Source organism: Nerophis lumbriciformis, linkage group LG17 (assembly GCF_033978685.3).
Source record: "Nerophis lumbriciformis linkage group LG17, RoL_Nlum_v2.1, whole genome shotgun sequence".
NCBI classification, from domain to species: Eukaryota; Metazoa; Chordata; class Actinopteri; order Syngnathiformes; family Syngnathidae; genus Nerophis; species Nerophis lumbriciformis.
Genome location: NC_084564.2, coordinates 17,670,209 through 17,683,490, shown reverse-complemented (window position 1 = coordinate 17,683,490; position 13,282 = coordinate 17,670,209). Strand labels below are relative to the sequence as shown.

At 39.4% G+C, this 13,282-nt stretch overlaps 1 protein-coding gene across 2 annotated transcripts in view; it reads right to left on the bottom strand.

Moving 5' to 3' along the window:
- The window catches only part of b3glcta (beta 3-glucosyltransferase a), a 136,082-nt gene extending 123,679 nt beyond the window's left edge, over positions 1-12,403 (bottom strand). The window contains exon 1 of one of the 2 annotated variants that reach the window (XM_061972636.1): positions 12,140-12,403. In XM_061972636.1, coding sequence (XP_061828620.1) covers positions 12,140-12,200 — 61 coding nt within the window. In that variant the 5' untranslated portion in view covers positions 12,201-12,403. The remainder of the gene's footprint in view (positions 1-12,139) is intronic. The other variant, XM_061972637.1, reaches the window with a different exon arrangement.
- Between the last annotated feature and the right edge of the window lie 879 nt (positions 12,404-13,282).

Below are 13,282 nucleotides of genomic sequence, written 5' to 3'. Positions count from 1 at the left end.
TATGGTGTTGGAGTTGTCCGACTTTTTGTGTGGCTGTAAACGCATCACTGGCTAAGTGCCATATGTGCATGTGTTGGCGCAAGTAAGAAAGAGTGAGCGGCTGCTGTGGATATAACAAAGTTGCTTTTGGTCTGGTTTGTACTGCAGAAAATGACCAGTTTTGCTAGATATTATTTTTTTTCTTAATGTTTTGGTGATGTGTTTATGGCCGACAATAAAGATGTTTGCTCAGTAAAGTGATCGATGGAATTCCTGTCCTCAATTGTTATGCGCTTATTTTTTTATTTGATTTTGTGCGCAGCATAGATTTGCCGTGCGCAGAGGACGCTTGAGCATTGCGCAATTGCACAGGCGCGCACCTTAGAGGGAACGTTGCTTGGGAGTGCGGTCCAGATGCTACCATCCACTCTTCATTCTGTTCTTAGTCCCAGATGCACATCAGGGAGGACAGGTCTCAAACATGCCACAGAACACATGGACAACAAAGACAGCTACAAATGTCACCCAACTGAACATATTCCTGACCTCGTCCTGCTGTTGCCATAAATATTCAACACAGAGCATGTTTGCCTCCATGCCAGCTCCAGCAGTGTAACTCCCTGCTCTCTATATAACGAAAGTCAGTGTGTTCATTAAGATAAGAAACATTTCTCAATCACGCAGACCAGCAAACTCTCTAATACAGCATTCTAAAAATTCCCAGACATTAATTAAGAAACGGTCATGTCTTTGGAGTTGTTAAGAGCTTTCATTCTTCTGGTGGAATTAGATTAGGTGAAGGAGTTAGTGGAAAAGGCGACATTAAAGGGGACCAAAGATGATTTTAATCTACATTTAAAACACTTCTGTGTGGTCTAGGTAATACAGTATGTATTGGATATACTTTGGTGTAAATTTTGCACATGGTTTCCTCCACAGTCATATTTATAACACGTTTTTTGGAGTCCGTCTGCAAGGTGTTTGTTTGTTTGTGGATGTGTTTCCATGAATTGCAAGTGAAACCTACCCCCTCCAAAAGTATCAAAATGTATCTTTTGAATATATCGTGAAGTCATTGCAGCAATTTTTTTTAAGACACAGTCGGAAATAAACTTCATAAATTATTTAGATTCACGTGGTCACAACATTAGGTAAACCTGCAATCTCGATCGATTTAGACCTGCTTTAAAAAGGTGCTTTTATCAGCACATATGTTACTGCAGTCAGTATTATTGTGTGCACGCCTCAGTTAGATGGAGATACTACTTTTTCTTACCTTTTTTTTTGTTTTCTCATAGCCTGACCTAATATCATAAAAGTGCTTCGACCTCATGGTGGCGTCACAACATAGCCAGACGGCTAACCCTGCAACAGAGGCACCCAAAACTTTGTGCAAACCCACGCTAAAATGCATGAACCTTATGATTTGACATGTTAGCATTGAAACAATATTTATAAGACAGAAAAGACGAAATTCCTCATAGGTCGCCTTTAACGTTAGAATGTTGAGCAGCTCAGACCAAGGCAAAACAATAAATTAAAAAAAACATTAAAAAAAATCATGACGTGCAAGCAATGCAGTTCCACTCCAGTCCTGTGGGTGGTGGTAAACTGTGGTCCTTTTTTTTTTCTTTAAAAACAAATTCAGATCAATATCAAGATCTTTGACTAGCATTTTTCCCAAGATCTGCACCAAAATATCACGACTTAGGTAGAGTCCCGTATTTTTCGGAGTATAAGTCGCTCCGGAGTATAAGTAGCACCGGCCGAAAATGCATAATAAAGAAGGAAAAAAACATATATAAGTCGCACTGGAGTTCAAGTCGCATTTTTTGGGGAAATTTATTTGATAAAACCCAACACCAAGAATAGACATTTGAAAGGCAATTTAAAATAAATAAGGAATAGTGAACAACAGGCTGAATAAGTGTACGTTATATGAGGCATAAATAACCAACTGAGAACGTGCCTGGTATGTTAACGTAACATATTATGGTAAGAGTCATTCAAATAACTATAACATATAGAACATGCTATACGTTTACCAAACAATCTGTCACTCCTAATCGCTAAATCCGATGAAATCTTATACGTCTAGTCTCCTACGTGAATGAGCTAAATAATATTATTTGATATTTTACGGTAATGTGTTAATAATTTCACACATAAGTCGCTCCTGAGTATAAGTCGCACCCTTGGCCAAACTATGAAAAAAACTGTGACTTATTGTCCGAAAAATACGGTACACGACCTATTGTTGTATCTAAAGCTTTGTACTTTTTTTCGTAACAAATTGCAATATTTTCTTGTTTAGTTTTTGTTTTATTTCAACAGCAGAAGGCAGACAACTAAATGGGCCAGGACAAATAATAAATACAAAGATAAGTATTTTCGTCATTCATTGGTCGACGAACTGTGCTTTCTTTTCGTATATATTATTCCCGTTTAGTTGGAGTGCCGGAAAAAAATCTATTCACTTATGAATCGCTATTAATTTTTAGTACAATTGTAAATTGATTCAAAATGTCCAAGAATCCATCCATCCATTTTCTACCGCTTGTCCCTTTCGGGGTCGCGGGAGGTGCTGGAACCTATCTCAGTTGCATTCGGGCGGAAGTCGCCACCTCATCACAGGGCCAACACAGATAGACAGAAAACATTCACACTCACATTCATTCATTAGGGTTAAGAATCAATTTTGAAAAATATGTTTTTAGGCTATCTCCGTGCTTACTTGGTGCGCATGTACGTCATTCGTCAGCAGCAAAGAGGAGCTTTGTTTTGAGGTTCTATTATAATTTTTATAGCATATGCCAAAAATAATTTACAGTATTGCGATAATCAGTTTGAATCGAGAATCGTGTTGAAACAAGAATCAATTCTGAATCAAATTGTCACCGAAAGAATCGGAATCAAATTAAGTTGTGGTAAGATTTCCATCCCTACCGTTTAGACCGAAAACTAACTGGGTCGATAGACGAACTAGCGAAAACGCCAGCTCAAAACAGTTGCATAGCAACCTGAAGCGATACAGCGAGACTGTGAGAGTTTGGACATATTTAAAGCGTTTCTGATCACACAAGGTGATCTCTGACCGGCACAAGCTATGACATTTGTGGAAATAAACAATTGAGAAGTGCTGCTAGCCATCAAAGCTCTTTAAAAATAATTTATGTCAAAACTGGAAATAGATTGTGCTAAAACCAGACGCTGGAGTAGTCCCAATAACTGCATTATATACAGTAGAACTAGCGATTTGGATTTCTAAACAAACAAAGTGTAAACAGGTCCACCCTTTTGCACGACAAAAACGCCCAAAAGCTTTTTTTTCTCTCCCTTTTGTCCTTTCTCAACATGATTACATTTTCAGTGCTTGCAGGGCAGTGTGACTCCTCTTTTCTGCATTCAGCTGTTATCTCTTCCACATGGTTTGCTGCTGCAACTCCCTCCACAGCTGCAGCCACGCAAGAGTGTGCAGCACAGCACAACAACACTCCCACCGCCTTGTCATGCCCCCCACACACACCATCATAATGTAACAGTGGGATTTAAGGACTGTCGCTAAAAGTAATGAGACTATCAGGATGCCACTGTAAACTTTGCTGTACTGTAAGTAGTTTGTAGAAACAAATGCAGCTGCCATGACAACGGTAGAAGCCACATGACAACAGTATTTGGTCCCTAGCAATGATAATTTACCAGGATTTAACCCTTAATGAGGAACTTGCCTTTTTTTGGAATTTTACCTATTGTTCACTATCCTTATGAAAGACAAGAATAATAATTTTACAGTTTAACATATAAAAATTGTCCGTTCTTGGTGGCTAGCAATGCAGCTAATGGGAGCAATTAATTCTACCCCTAAATCACTTTAAAAAGGCCTTAAGAAACCGTCAACAATACATCACTTACGTTCCATAACCTGTATAATAACCAAACTGTAGCAACATTGTTTTTGTAAGAGCGAACACTGAGGAACTCTTTTTCTATCGTAGTAACACATTGGCGTGCTTCGGTATTAGCCGTAAAAGCTAACTACGGCAAGAGATAAGCTAGCTTCTACGACAACACAAAACGCGTTTGAGTTTGTAATGAACAACACTGCGATAGGACACCAATCTGTACTGACTGAAAAACATGAACAATCATATTACAGTGTCTGTTAAGTATTTAACTCACAGTTCATGTTTTGTTTGTACACAGCTAGCCAGACAGTGTATGTACTTTTAATAACACTCCATTTATATCGAAATAACTTGACTCCAAGTTCCATATTTATAGTGTCAAAGACACTTTCACCTCACTCTCTCAGCTTCCGTCTGCTCCAACGCCTCTTTGTGCTCGCTTCTTTAAGCAGCAGTTCATCTTCAGTAAACTCAGCTTCAAAAATATAAGGTTATGAATCCTCATTTGTCCAAAAATAGTCATATTCGTTGTCTGTTATCGATTCTGCCATGATTAGAAAACACATACGCCTTTGTTTCCGGAAGTAGAAACATATTTGTTGCCAGAAGTCAGAAGTGCGCTGCTATGGACAGAAGTCAGTTTTGGCATGATTAAAATGATCAAAATATGGTAAATATTGAACATATTACATATTGTTATGAACTTGTCTGTTACTACTTTATATATATACTTGCAGTGAGTATATAGAACGTTGATGGAGGATTTAGAAGTTGTTTTATAGGGATTTGAAGGCTACAACGGTGACCCTCATTACCCACATTTTTTTATAATCTTTAAAATCCTTTAAAAAAAAACATGTGTGTTTTTGTCGCTCATAATGATTGTGAGCGATAGGAAAAAATTCCAAAAAAGTGCAGTTTCCCATCAAGAGATCCTGATGGGTATTGTGTGCCACCCATTTTTATTTTCAAACCATTTTGACATTGTTGAATGAATAATCTGCACAAAAAAACAATATATAACTAAATGATTGAATTGTGTTGAATATATATTTTTTCATATTAAACATTAACCAGTTTTTGGCCAGAGGACTTCGAGTTTGGATTTTAGTTCTAAAAGCTGGCAAAAATATCAACGCATGAAAATACCGTATTTTCCGCACTATAAGGCGCACCTAAAAACCACAAATTTTCTCAAAAGCTAACAGTGCGCCTTATAACCCGGTGCGCTTTATTACGATTAATTTTCATAAAGTTTCGATCTCGCAACTTCGGTAAACAGCCGCCATCTTTTTTCCCGGTAGAACAGGAAGCGCTTCTTCTTCTACGCAAGCAACCGCCAAGGAAAGCACCCGCCCCCATAGAACAGGAAGCGCTTTAAGCAACCACCCGCCCCCGGAAGAAGAAGAAAAAACGCGCGGATATCACCGTACGTTTCATTTCCTGTTTACATCTGTAAAGACCACAAAATGGCTCCTACAAAGGACAAGGATCCGGTTCATAAAAAGACGCAATCTCTCCATCCGCACACGGATTACTACCGTATTTCACAGCAACTGATATTCCTGTGAACTGCACTGTGGAACGGGAGCACGTACGGTGAATATTCGCACCACAGGGAATGAGAAGTCATCCTTCACTGTGGTTCTAGCTTGCCATGCTAATGGCCAGAAACTTCCTCCCATGGTGATATTCAAAAGGAAGACCTTGCCAAAAGAGACCTTTCCAGCCGGCGTCATCATAAAAGCTAACTCGAAGGGATGGATGGATGAAGAAAAGATGAGCGAGTGGTTAAGGGAAGTTTACGCGAAGAGGCCGGGTGGCTTTTTTCACGCTGCTCCGTCCATGTTGATATACGACTCTATGCGCGCCCACATCACAGATGGTGTCAAAAAACAAGTGAAGCACACAAATACAACACTCGCCGTCATTCCGGGTGGATTAACCAAAGAACTCCAACCGCTGGATATTGGTGTCAACAGGGCATTCAAATCACGAGTGCGAACGGCGTGGGAAAAATGGATGACCGAAGGCGAACACACCTTCACTAAGACGGGCAGACAACGCCGGACGACATACGCCAACATCTGCCAGTGGATTGTAAATGCCTGGGCAGATATTTCTGTCACAACTGTGGTCCGAGCTTTCCGGAAGGCAGGATTCACAGAACTGCTGCACAACAACAGCGACACTGAATCCGATGACTTCGAAGAGACGGAGCCGGCCATTTTGGAACCCACGCTTGCGCAACTTTTCAATTCGGACACCGAAGACGAAGAATTCGAAGGATTTACCGGTACGAATGAAGAATAACTTCAGAAAGTGAGCGCTATGTTTATTTTGTGTGTTGTGACATTAACGTTCGAGCAACATTACCGGTATGTTGCTATTGCTCTACACCATTTTGAATTTTACTATGTTTGTGATTGCACATTTGTACATTTTGGGACAGAGTTGTTAGAACGCTGGTTTTCAATATATTATTAAAGTTTGACTGAACTATCTGACTGTTTTTTTGACATTCACTTTAGCGCAGCGTTTTTTTGACATTCACTTTAGCGCAGCGTAGGCGCGGCTTATAGTCCGGGGCGGCTTATTGGTGGACAAAATTATGAAATATGTAATTCATAGAAGGTGCGGCTAATAATCCGGTGCGCCTTATAGTGCGGAAAATACGGTATGCAATGTTTGATACGAATATTTCAGGTTCAAGTAGTGTTAAAAGACTGAAAATGGGAACAATATTAATACCGTATTTTCCGGACTATAAGCCACAATAAATCTTTACCTGCAGTAAATTTACAGAAAAAAAAATGTTTTTCATATATTAGTCGCACCTGAATATAAGCCACAGACGTACACCTGAAAGTTGTGAAAGGAGATATTTACAAAAAATATTTTGTAAATGTTTATTTACATATTCTTATTGTTTTCAAACAGTGCCCGTAACATGACAGTAAAAACACTGGTAAAACAAAACAGAAAAGTAATTGATGTTTTTTTTCATTTTTTATGATATAAATAAGATTTTCTAATTTTTAATAAGGTTCAAGATGTTTATCAGGATTCTTTTTCTGTGTATTTTGCAAACACTTTGAGTTTAAACAGTTTCTTAAAGTGCATAATTTTAGTACATTGTTTGATTTCTTTGCTTAATCCATTCTATAAGTAATCCATTAGCAAAAAAGAAATCCATAGATTAACTGCACCGGTTTATAAGCCGCAGGGTTCAAAACATGGGAAAAAAGTAGCGGCTTATAGTCCTTAAAATACAGGTATATAATATCTTTACAGTTGTGTTTAAGTACTTGACAGTTTTTGGCCTGAGGATCTTTATTTTTTTTCTAAAACATGACATGAAAATAAATGTTGCAATTAATGTTTAATATGCATATTTTCAGATTGAAGTAGCGTTAAAACTGATTGTGATGGAAAAAAAAATACTATTATTCTAAATACTATATTGTATACAGTATACAGTGGGTATGGAAAGTATTCAGACCACTTTAAATGTTTCATTGCAGCCATTTGCTAATGTTTTTTTTCCTCATTATTGTGCACTCAGTACCCCATCTTGACAGAAAAAAAACAGAACTGTAATTTTTTTCTTGCAATTTTATAAAAAAGAAAAACTGTAATATCACATGGTCATATGTTTTCAGACCCTTTGCTGTGACACTCATATTCAACTCACATGCTGTCCATTTATTCTGATACTCCTTGAGATGGTTCTGCTCCTGCATTGGAGTACAGCTGTGTTTAATTGAATTGTTTGGACTTGATTAGGAAAGACACACACCTGTCTATATACGACCTTACAGCTCACAGTGCATGTCAGGGCAAATGAGAATCATGAGGTCGAAGGAACTGCCCAAGGAGCTCAGAGACAGAGTTGTGACAAGGCACAGATCTGGCCAAAGGTACAAAATAATTTCTGCAGCACCTAAATTTCCTAAGAGCACATAATCCTTAAATGGAAGAAGTTTGGGACAACCACAACTCTTCTTTGATCATCATGGCGCCGATCCCGGCTGCCTCGGTGCTCTCGTGCGCTCTGTTTTGTTTATTTTTGTGCGTAAATTGTGTGTCCGCGTGCTCTTACACCTGCGAAGAGCTACTGAACATCAGATCCATCACCCCTACGGACCGGTCATCTTCGCGTCAGCTGCGGATTTGGTCCGTTCTTTGATCAAAAGAGGGAAACCGCACCGAAGAGGAAAGCGAGCGGGCGCCCTTGTCCGTCTCCGCTGACGGGGATTACGCACGCCCTTACCTGCCATCTTTCTCTCTAACGTCCGCTCACTTGCCAACAAGATGGACGAGCTAGCGTCGCTGATGAGAAGAAACAAGGGCTTATATCATGCAGTCCCACGCGCTGCTCTCGGACTATCAGATCACGTGATGGTGCACTTAATCCCTTCATACAGACAGAGACTGAAACTACCGGTAGCTAAACCTGTTATGAGGACCATTAAGTGTTTCACCGCCGAGGCTGTGGAGGAGCTGCGTGCATGTTTGGAGACGACAGACTGGGAGGCAATTGGAGCGGCCACGGACAATCTGGACGAGGATACGGACACTGTGACCTCATATATTCATTTCAATGAGGCACACATCATTCCAACGCGCACCAGGGCTTGTTATAACAACGACAAGCCCTGGTTCACACCCAAGCTCCGACAACTGCGCAAGAAGAAGGAGGCTGCGTGGAGAATCAATCAATCAATCAATGTTTATTTATATAGCCCTAAATCACAAGTGTCTCAAAGGGCTGCACAAGCCACAACGACATCCTCGGTACAAAGCCCACATAAGGGCAAGGAAAAACTCACCCCAGTGGGACGTCGATGTGAATGACTATGAGAAACCTTGGAGAGGACCGCATATGTGGACACACCTTCTCATTCAATGCGTTTTCTTTATTTTCATGACTATTTACATTGTAGATTGTCACTGAAGGCATCAAAACTATGCATGAACACGTGGAGTTATGCACTTAACTAAAAAAAGGTGAAATAACTGAAAACATGTTTTATATTCTAGTTTCTTCAAAATAGCCACCCTTTGCTCTGATTACCGCTTTGCACACTCTTGGCATTCTCTCGATGAGCTTCAAGAGGTAGTCACCTGAAACGGTTTTCACTTCACAGGTGTGCTTAGAATAGAATAGAATAGAATAGAATGCCTTTTATTGTCACTTTACACAGGTACAATGAGATTAAAAGCAACTCCAGTATCAGTGCGACAGTCAATATGACAATACGCAAAACATAGGAAGAAAAGAAAAAGAAAAATAGTGCAAAAGGAGGTAAGGTGCACAGTCCAGTCCTGAGAACGATTTATGTTCAATGTGTTGTTTACAGGAAATAAATATTATACTATATGCATATATACAGAAGAATTCAGATTGTGTGGTGGAAAGTAAAAATTGCACACAGAGAGGTGCTTAAAGGGGAACATTATCACCAGACCTATGTAAGCGTCAATATATACCTTGATGTTGCAGAAAAAAAAGACCATATATTTTTTTAACCGATTTCCGAACTCTAAATGGGTGAATTTTGGCGAATTAAACGCCTTTCTAATATTCGCTCTCGGAGCGATGACGTCACTTTGTGACGTCACATCGGGAAGCAATCCGCCATTTTCTCAAACACCGAGTCAAATCAGCTCTGTTATTTTCCGTTTTTTCGACTGTTTTCCGTACCTTGGAGACATCATGCCTCGTCGGTGTGTTGTCGGAGGGTGTAACAACACGAACAGGGACGGATTCAAGTTCCACCAGTGGCCCAAAGATGCGAAAGTGGCAAGAAATTGGACGTTTGTTCCGCACACTTTACCGACGAAAGCTATGCTACGACAGAGATGGCAAGAATGTGTGGATATCCTGCGACACTCAAAGCAGATGCATTTCCAACGATAAAGTCAACGAAATCTGCCGCCAGACCCCCAGGAAAAGAGAGCGGATGAGGGTATGTCTACAGAATATATTAATTGATGAAAACTGGGCTGTCTGCACTCTCAAAGTGCATGTTGTTGCCAAATATATTTCATATGCTGTAAACCTATTTCATAGTTGTTAGTTTCCTTTAATGCCAAACAAACACATACCAATCGTTGGTTAGAAGGCGATCGCCAAATTCGTCCTCGCTTTCTCCCGTGTCGCTGGCTGTCGTGTCGTTTTCGTCGGTTTCGCTTGCATACGGTTCAAACCGATATGGCTCAATAGCTTCAGTTTCTTCTTCAATTTCGTTTTCGCTACCTGCCTCCACACTACAACCATCCGTTTCAATACATTCGTAATCTGCTGAATCGCTTAAGCCGCTGAAATCTGAGTCTGAATCCGAGCTAATGTCGCTATAGCTTGCTGTTCTTTTCGCCATGTTTGTTTGTGTTGGCTTCACTATGTGATGTCACAGGAAAATGGACGGGTGTTTGTAACAATGGTTAAAATCAGGCACTTTTAAGCTTTTTTTAGGGATATTGCGTGATGGGTAAAATTTTGAAAAAAACTTCAAAAAATATAATAAGCCACTGGGAACTGATTTTTAATGGTTTTAACCATTCTGAAATTGTGTTAATGTTCCCCTTTAACTATAAAATCAGTGCCTATGAGAGTTCACCGTGGTTATGGCTTTAGGGAAAAAACTGTTCTTGAGTCTGTTTGTCTTAGACCTGATGACCCTATAGCGCCTTCCTGAGGGCAGCAGGTCAAACAGGTCAAAGCCAGGGTGGGAGCTGTCCTTGATAATGTTCGTAGCTCTGCTAACGCAGCGGGGGGTGTAAATGTCTATCAGGGAGGGGAGAGGGCAGCCGATGATCCGCTGTGCTGCCTTTACCACTCTCTGGAGTCTCTCCCTGTCTACAGCGGTGCAGCTGCCGTACCATGCTTGAAGCTCATGGAGAGAATGCCAAGAGTGTGCAAAGCAGTTATCAGAGTTTTGAAGAAATTAGAATATAAAACATGTTTTCAGTTATTTCACCTTTTTTTTAGTTAAGTACATAACTCCACATGGGTTCATTCATAGTTTTGATGCCTTCAGTGACAATCTACAATGTAAATAGTGATGAAAATAAAGAAAACGCATTGAATGAGAAGGTGTGTCCAAACTTTTGGCCCGTACTGTATATATTAAAATTTTTAGTACATACAGTACGATAATGGCTTTTTGCCAATATCCGATATTCCGATATTGTCCAACTCTTAATTACCGATACCGATATCAACCGATACCGAAATATACAGTCGTGGAATTAACACATTATTATGCCTAATTTGGACAACCAGGTATGGTGAAGATAAGGTTCTTTTTTTTAAAAATGAATAAAATAAAATAAGATAAATTAAAAAAAATGTCTTGAATAAAAAAGAAAGTAAAACAATATAAAAACACTTACATAGAAACTAGTAATTAATGAAAATGAGTAAAATTAACTGTTAAAGGTTAGTACTATTAGTGGACCAGCAGCACGCACAATCATGTGTGCTTACGGACTGTATCCCTTGCAGACTGTATTGATATATATTGATATATAATGTAGGAAGCAGAATATTAATAACAGAAAGAAACAACCCTTTTGCGTGAATGAGTGTAAATGGGGAGGGAGGTTTTTTGGGTTGGTGCACTAATTGTAAGTGTATCTTGTGATTTTTATGTTGAATTAATTAAAAATACAAAAATAAAGAACGATACCGATAATAAAAAACCGATACCGATAATTTGTGATATGACATTTTAAAGACATCTCTAATTAAAATACTACTAAAAAAACTATAAAGGATTATCAAAATATAACATAATACTTTCACAGGCCTTTTTTGGAAACCTGGGGATATTTTTTGTCTAATCAAACTTGCTGTGCATATTTCAGGCTGAAAATATGGAAACTATATATATATATACACAGCTGTTTTGGTAACCTGGCAGTTTTTAGTTGAGTCTGTGTGTGTCTTCTGAAATCTGACATTGAAATCAATCTTACAAGTAAAGTATTAAAATAAAACATGTTTTGGGGGAGATAGCAGATTTTGGTCCTCGGGTCTAACGTGTTGGGTTTGTTTCTTTATTTTAAAGCCTGTAACTTCTCGGGAAGCTGGAAGCGACCGTGACAGCTCACTTGTGGAACTCTTGTGGAAATAAAAGGGACTAAAAGGAAAATGTCAAGGCTTTTTCAACCACAAATCACGCTGTTTACACGCCGGGGGATCCGCAAACAAACACACGGATGACGTGAAAAGTAAGGTGGTCACTTACCGAAGAAGAGCAGAACCAACGCCGCCGCTCCGTGCGTGATGTGGCGGCGCTTGCGAAGCATTGTTCAAAAAAAAAAAAAAGGCAGTCGAGTTGTCGCCAAAACCGCCGGGCCCACACAACACAGCTCGCCGTGTTCGGGCTATCTAAGAATGAGCAAGTTGTACATAGAAGAATGTTTTCGGCTCGCCTAACACTTCCTCGGGAAAACGAGGAGGAGTGGGATTCCTCCTGCGTGTTCTCTTCTGCTTGTGGTCGGGAGGCATCGTCACTTGACGTCTGCAGCTCGGGTGCGCCCTCTGCTGTCCAGGAGAGCAGACTGCGCTGGACTGGTGGACAAGGCAGGGCGAAACGCTCGAAAACGTTTAAGATTTTATTTCAACACGTAATACATATTTTTTTAATGATTCATAATCTTTTTCTACAGTTTCAAAAGGGATTTGCAAATAATGTTTTTTAAATCCATATTTTAGTCAAAGATAAAGTTAGGAATTAACGAAATGAAGAATACATCCATCCAGGGGCGTCACTAGCTTTTAAGGACAGGGGGGGGCTTAGCCCCCAGGAGATGCACAGGATGCGAGCGAACGTTACGCGCAAGCACACAACTTCACAAACGGCTAACAAAGACTTAGAAAGTATTCATTGTTATTATTATTATTTTTTTTTAAATGCACGGGACGAAATGAAATGCTCCCCGGGACGATGGGTTTTAACCATTTTTTTCTTTTTCTTTTTATGTATTTATTCATTTTACATTTTATATTAAATGTCTTGGTTTTTCCTCCCTCTGAAAATCCTATGAAATGTTTAACAAGCCATCCTATAATAAAACAACAGCTATTAATGTAACAATACAATAAAACAAATATATTTAATGATGTTTTTTTCATTATTTTAACACTAGGCTAATGTATATTACTTTATATAGATTCTACAAGAAACACAAAACTTAAAAACTAAATTATTTACAATTGCACACACAAGGTTTCGTGCAGCTTCACTCATTGTAAAGGAAGATAATGTGCTTCGTACACCTGCAGGACCGCAAGCAAGGTCGCAGAGAAAATGCAGACTGGAATTTGAGTGATGTGGGCATTTTCTATATGAACAAGTGGAATGGATTGGATACCGACGCACTAAAGG